Source organism: Cynoglossus semilaevis, chromosome 16 (assembly GCF_000523025.1).
Source record: "Cynoglossus semilaevis isolate Cse_v1.0 chromosome 16, Cse_v1.0, whole genome shotgun sequence".
Taxonomy (NCBI): domain Eukaryota; kingdom Metazoa; phylum Chordata; class Actinopteri; order Pleuronectiformes; family Cynoglossidae; genus Cynoglossus; species Cynoglossus semilaevis.
In genome coordinates, this window is record NC_024322.1 from 1487771 (window position 1) to 1495258 (window position 7488).

A 7488-nucleotide genomic window follows, 5' to 3' on the forward strand; every position below is an offset into this window, starting at 1 on the left:
AAAGCTGACGGGCCGGGCCCCGCCCCCCGGGCCTTAGTTTGCCCCTGCCTGCTCTGGTGTGTATGTTCTGCTGTTAAATACATGTTCGTTTATATTTTTTTTTTTTCTAGACTCCCAATGTTCCATCAGGAACAACGGAGCAGCTGCTGCAGCTCGCACATAGCCCTCCCAACACCCGCGGTCCCCCCGAGCAGCTGCTGCAGCTCGCACATAGCCTTCGCAACACCAGCGATCCCACTGTAAGTGAGTGAGTGAGTGAGTGAATGAATGAACGAGTGAGTTCACGCGGGTGTGTGTGTTTGTTACTTACGTGTACTTACGTGTGTTTTCTTCAGGCCCAGTCTCTGGCTTCCTCTCTGTCCACCAGACAGCTACTCAGAATTTGCCGTCGTTTCTCTCACTATCCAGAGGAGAGCGTCGCCCATGCTGTCCACAAGGCCTGTCTGTCCAGGTACGGATGGACAGATGGACAGACGAACAGATGGACAGATAGACAGATAGATAGATAGATAGATAGATAGACGATGATTGTGTAAATGTGCTGTTGTTGTTGTGTTGGTTGTAGATTTCTACCAAGTTTGGCTCAAGGTTCTCTCGAAAAAAGCCTGGAGAAATGCTCCATTCTGGAAACGCCAGGTCGAGATGAACATAACCACGACTACACCTGTAAGTTCTGGTTCTGTTTTTTTTTTGTTTTTGTTTTTGTTTAAAGTCCGTAATGTCAGAACTTGAAGTTCCCGATATTTACTTTTTCTCAGGTTCAGTAAAAGATGGTGTGTTGACGATTGGAAACATATCGGCTCCTGTTTACAGCCCCGATGAGAAGATAAAGGTTCCGGACGTTCTTTTCTACGACAATCCGCAGGTCATTGCACTATACACACACACACACACACAAAAAACATTGTTTCACCAAACACAAATATGAAAAAACTCACAGCAGCGCCATTGCAGTCACATTTACATCCTTTAAAGAAAAAAAAAAAAACACAGACAGGTGAATGTGGAAATGTCCATCGGTGTTATATTGTAAGTGTCTCCGTTTTCTGCAGCACTTGATGGTGATGGAGGACATGCTAAAGGACTTCCTGTTAGGAGAGCACATGCTATTGGTGGGAAACCAGGTGAGGGCCGTGACAAATCATCATGCTCCGACAGCGTAGGTGTATAAAGTATATGTATTCTGAGATACGAGCAAATTTTTTGCTTTGGGATACGAGGAAAGATTTGAGATACGAGAACGTTTACAGACGCCAACGCTAGGTGGTCGAGCACTTTTACGTGTTCGTCGATTTCGGTACGCATCTCACGCGAGACTTCCGTGTTGTGTTTGCGTTCTATCTACGTGATTTTCTCTATATTTTTTTGCATTATTCTTTATAATAGTGATGAGTCCATTTCATGGAAATAAAGCAGGAAATTGTCGATAAATATGAGCGTGGTGCCCGCTAAAGAAAGAAAGAGAATACAAATCGAAAAAAAAAAAAAAAAAAAAATTTTATTTAATTTACCCATGGAAGGGGAAAGGACCCCAAGGGAACTCTTATTTTTAGCTTTTCTAATTTTAGCTATGGACAACACATTAATTGTGCATCTAAACAAATGTCTTCCTAAAATAATTTAAAAAAGCACCAATAATTTTTTTTTTTTGGCGTTGGATTACAAATAATGCGCTTGGGGAAAACAGAAGTCATGGACACCGGAAGATTAATTGAACCTGTGCAGCAGTACATTCGTACACGTCAGTAACCGCTATATTAATTAGCAAAGCGACCAGAAGCAAAAAAAAATCAGCCACCATGGGGGTGTTTTTTTTCTTTTTTTTTTACAAAATAAAACCCGCTGAATATACCTCATATTACTTAAAATACCTTAAAATGGTGTTGGTAGACTGGAACGAAACAGCCTAAAATGATTAAAAATACCTCCGAAATAGCACCACTAAATTACCACATTCAAGGTTAAAAGAGCAAAACATCATATAAACCTAAACAATAAAGTCCAAAAAAAAAAAGCCAGTGTTTTCCTTTTACGTAGTCCAGCCAGCCATTTCCTGGTGTTGAGTTTAAATTAATGACATGACAGAGAATGGTGTTAGGCCCTGAAGGAAAAGACAGCCTGACTGAAATTAGAGTTTCTCGGGGGAATTGTGCGTTCTCCCCTCCCTGCACCTTTAATAGCACAGTTAACTTTAGATCTGAAGTTCATTGACTAGATAGACTAGATTGTGAATCGGTTAAAAATCGGCGTAAATGCGTGATAATTTGCATCGGTTGAAATAATAAAAAAAAATCACACATCAAGGCGTTAGGAGTAGGCTGCGTTATCTCAAAAAGTCACTGGTCATACCTTGCGACTACACACTCTAGTACAGCAGGTGGCAGTGTGCACCTTAAATCGTTGATGAACCAAGACGTCACGTCCCTACGTAGCCTAAGTGACTTCTTTTATATATATATATATATATGTATATATATGTATATATGTATGTATATATATATATATATACATATATACACACATATACACATATATACACACATATATACACATATATATACACATATACACATATATACACACATATACACATATATACACACATATACACATATATATATACACATATATATACATATATACACACATATACACATATATACACACATATATACACATATATACACACATATACACATATATACACACATATATATACATATATATATATATATATATGTATATATATGTGTATATATATGTGTATATATATGTGTATATATATGTGTATATATATATGTGTATATGTGTGTATATATGTATATATGTGTGTATATATGTGTATATATATATATATACATATATACAATTTCTGGTAAAAAATATTGTTCAGAAATCGTTCAAAAAGGGAGGCGTTCGACAACCAAGATTCCACCGTATACTGCTCTCTTAGTCGCTAGTTGCATTTTTCCGATTTGATTGACTGTTTTCCACCTGCCTTCACAGGGGGTAGGGAAGAATAAAATAGTGGACAGATTTCTACACCTTCTCAACAGACCCAGAGAATATCTGCAGCTGCACAGGTAAGCACTCACATGTAGTGGCAGCAACTCATACAGCGGTTTTTACAGATAAAAATATACATGATATTAGGTTCTCAATAGTGTTTCAATTTGAAAAAAAAACAGACATATAAACACAGGTGAAATGATCAAACTTTCTATATCTCTAAGGTCGGATCAATAATGTAGCAGAGACACAGCCTCGTATCGATCCTGCTGCTAATCAGAAGGCGGCTTGCGTGTGTGTTTGTGCCCTAGAATGTCAGTCCACGCGTCAGTGTATATCTTGTATAACTTCATCAGTATCAAATATTGGATGATCAGATTAATCAATAGTCAAACTGATCGATCTCTGCATGGTTAAAAAAAAAAATGGAACGTTTGTTATTTTGAAAAGACAGTCTCCTAAAATAGGTGACCAATTGTGTAAATGATGTCATTTTTGTAATTTAAAAAAAAAAAAATTGTTTATTAAAAGTCATGTTATGTTGGGGGAAAATTAGTCATATAAGTAGCCACTTAGTTTTGGGGGAAAAAAACATTATTAGTCATATAAGTAGCCACTTAGTTTTAAAAGTAATACACAAATGAAACAAAAATGCAAATGAGTTGAAGCGTCGATAGCTAAACAGGACGTGGAGGCCAGATGTGACCTGGTTCTGTCCTGCAGAAGCAGCTAATATTAGAGCTGCAGGGTCAGTGCATGTGGCTCCTGTGACTGAAAAAACGGCAGTGCAAAGTAAAAATAAAGAGAAAGAGAGAGGGAAGTGGGACACATCCTGGGTCAGAATGATGAAGATGGAGAGAGGATAATTAGGGCGGGTAGAAGCATATGATGCACCGCAAATTAACAGGGATGGTAATACTTTAATGGTCACTTCAATGAAGAGAACTACCACACCAAGTGTCTCCATGAGAGAAGTGAGAGATTTTAGCACACATGAGCTGCTCTGCTGCCTCCTGTGGCCATTTTTATTCTCACAAAGGTTCATGTAAGAATATAAAAAATCGATGCCGCAGTAAAACCGTTTGAACTAAGTGGGTACAAAATCATGGGTATTTTTATGTGTCATCAATTTAAATGTTTTAACCTGGACCAAGACCCTAGTAGTATTTTTTTTATTTTTTTTATTTATTGATTGATTTATTTTATTTATTTATTTATTTTTATTTTTATTTTTATTTTTATTTTTATTAATTTTATTACAATTTACAATAATTTTACAATAATAATTACAATAATTTTATTTCAATCAATAAGCCGTTTCCAACACAACATTTTTTTTTTATTTATCTATAGTACTTCTGTGCTTCAGTTTTACCTTGCAGACACCTGCATATTCCCAGACCCTTTTTGTTCCTTCCCACAGAGACACGACTGTCCAGACATTGACTCTGCAGCCATCAGTACGAGACGGAATCATCACGTACGAGGACTCGCCATTGGTCAGTGCCACAGTCACTTACTGCGCTGATTCAATTCCGTATATGTGCACTGGTAGTGATGGTAATTCAGGAATATGTATGTGTACACATGCACATGTAGGTGAAGGCAGTTAAGATGGGTCACATACTGGTGATCGACGAGGCCGACAAGGCTCCGACCAATGTCACCTGCATCCTAAAAGCTCTGGTGGAGAGTGGAGAGATGATCTTAGCCGATGGACGCAGAATCATCTCAGGTACAAGAAAAAAAAAAAAAATCAATTTTACAATATAGGATAAATATGTGTGTAACTTATTTTAATGCAGTACTTCTCAAATAGTGGGGCAGGGCCCCCCTAGGGTGCGCTCTAAGGGGCCAGGGGGGAATATGGAATATGGCATGGACATAAGTGTACGACTGCTGTAATTCTTGAATGATAACAAGCCTCCAGTCACTAGGTGGCAGCACCTCATACAGTGGTTTGTACAGATAAAAATATACATGTTATCGGGTTCTTAATAGTATTTCAATTCGTGGAGGTGGTCATAGTATTTGTCTGACCTTAAAGCACATCATTTTGGGTTTGCAGTAATGAGTGAGTCAAAAAGAACTCAACAAATTGAAAAAGTAGCCATTTTTGGATTTAGGACAACGAGCTGCGTGAAGTAATTGTTTATGTAATATTCTCCATAATCCATGTGTTTTTCTGAAGATCCTGGTGAAGCTGAAACGAGGCCCAACTCTATTATCATGCATCCCGACTTCAGGATGGTGGTGTTGGCCAACAGACCAGGGTTTCCTTTTCTGGGAAATGACTTCTTCGGTGCTCTGGGTAAAAAAAAACGCAAAAGACGAAACCACTACGTTCTACAGATAAAAGATAGAATAGAGCAAGGGATGTCAAACTCATTTTGTGGTTTCATAGAGAGAGTCCTGGGTTCAATCCCCAGTAGAACATGTGGTTCTACTGGGGATCGAACCCAGGCTTGATTGTTAATCCCCTCTTGTAAGTCACTTTGGATAAAGGTGTCTGCTTAATACATAAATATAATGTAATTTTGCTTTACGGGCTACTATAAATAACAATAACCGTCTATGTGTCCCTACAAATATATTAGATATTTATCATTGTCATTATTTATTCATATTTAATTTTCATATTCAATAATAATTTTACCAAACAATATCCTAAAGAGCTTGTGTAATTTTTTAAAAATTTTTTAAAATGAAACAAGCGGGCCGATTTAAACTGCTTAGCGGGCCTGTTTTGGGCCCCGGGCCGTATATTTGAATAGATTGAATATGTACAGGTGATGAAGTATCGCTATTTTTCTTTCTAATGTAAATCCATAGTGAGTGACTGCATCAACTAAACCCCCCCTCCCCCCCCCTCTCTTTTTTTCCACAACGTGAGTTTTTTCTGCCTCCCGCCCCCCGCGCTGAGCTGGAGATGCTGAAAAGCTATGGTCCAGACGTTCCTGACGCCACGCTGCAGAAACTGGTGGCCGCGTTTGGAGAACTGAGGTCAATGGCCGATCAGGGAACCATCACTTACCCATACTCCACCAGAGAGGTGGTCAATATCGTCAAACACCTGCAGGTAGGACAGGCAAAAAAAAAAATTTTTTCTTCAACACCAAAGTCTCAGAGAGAGCAGGGATTAGTAGTTTTTGTTGTGTATCAGCCTTGTGTGTCTAATTTGTGATACCGCAGTTAAGATAAATGGAAAATTTGATTTACTGAAATGTCCAAAAATGGGTACGGGTGTTGACTCCATTACAATTATAGTGTTTTTTTTTTGTCATAATATTAAAATGACAAGGTAGAAAATTGTGCCCCTCCGCATGTCTCGCTCACGTTTGGTCTTGCTCACCGTGTAGATCAATACTGCAGTGCACGCTGGGAAAGAGCTCTTGTGATAGATTTCCCTGCTGGCCCTGTCCTTCTGTCATTAATCAGCAGCGGTATTGACACATTCTGGACTAGTGAGACGCAAGAGTGTCCAAGTCTAAATTGCTTCTTTCATGTCAGGCCCTAATTACTATTTTGCTCATAATTGCGGTGTTTGTTGTTCGCAGTGCAGGAGAACACAGATCAATATACCTGACAGCGGCAGCGGCGGCCGCTCTTTACACTCCTCCGTTCTTCAGCGCGACTGTAACATCGATTCCATTGATGGATCGTATTATAACATTTAGGGATCTGTAGGTGCTGTTTATGACACTAATCAGCCTCCAGCATCCAACGCCTGTTGGATCATCGTAAGCTCTGAGTGCGAGTAGTCATTCAGAGGCTTCATCTGTGCGGCACTCCTTACAGCAGATGCACATGGCCTCACTGGCTACTCACTGCAGTTGAATGCGTAACTCAATGCATTCGTACAAATTAGACATAAACACATTCAAATGTGTAGGTTTGCTGACATAAAAGTACTAACTCTTACAGATCATCTTTTTAAATCATTTCTGTCACTAGTATAAAAAAAAAATTGTTTTTTTAATGTTTTTAACTCCGCAAAGCAGCAGGTGCTGCTGGTCAACTGCTGCCTCCTGTGGTCAGTCTTTGTCACTGAGGTTAAGTTAAGGTTTTTGAAATGCAAAAAAATATAGAAAAATAACATTTACTACTGTATACTCTAAGGGTTACCACCTACGTATAGCTATTCATCTAATTAACTCTCTATCCATCCATCCATCCATCAATCATCGCCACCTACGTATATCTGTCCATCTAATTAACTTTCTATCTATCCATCCATCAATCATCTATCCATCCATCCATCCGTCTGTCCGTCCATCTGTCCGTCCATCCATTCATCTGGCTGTCCGTCCATTGTCCATCTGTCCGTCCATCCATCTATCCATCCGTCCATCTATCCATCCGTCCATTGTCCATCTGTCCATCCGTCCATTGTCCATTTGTCAATCTATCCATTCGTCCATTGTCCATCTGTCCATCTATCATCCGTCCATTGTCCATCTGTCCATGTCCATTGTCCAT

The 7488-nt window shown here is 39.0% G+C and overlaps 1 protein-coding gene across 1 annotated transcript in view; it reads left to right on the forward strand.

Annotated features, from left to right (window-relative positions):
• Positions 1–7488, forward strand: part of vwa8 (von Willebrand factor A domain containing 8) — a 29991-nt gene that overhangs the window by 1229 nt on the left and 21274 nt on the right. Inside the window, exons 2-13 of the mRNA XM_017039635.2 lie at positions 111–137; positions 189–239; positions 336–451; positions 566–666; positions 759–865; positions 1053–1124; positions 3007–3083; positions 4433–4508; positions 4609–4744; positions 5201–5320; positions 5799–5806; positions 5903–6088. Coding sequence (XP_016895124.1) covers positions 111–137; positions 189–239; positions 336–451; positions 566–666; positions 759–865; positions 1053–1124; positions 3007–3083; positions 4433–4508; positions 4609–4744; positions 5201–5320; positions 5799–5806; positions 5903–6088 — 1077 coding nt within the window. The remainder of the gene's footprint in view (positions 1–110; positions 138–188; positions 240–335; positions 452–565; positions 667–758; positions 866–1052; positions 1125–3006; positions 3084–4432; positions 4509–4608; positions 4745–5200; positions 5321–5798; positions 5807–5902; positions 6089–7488) is intronic.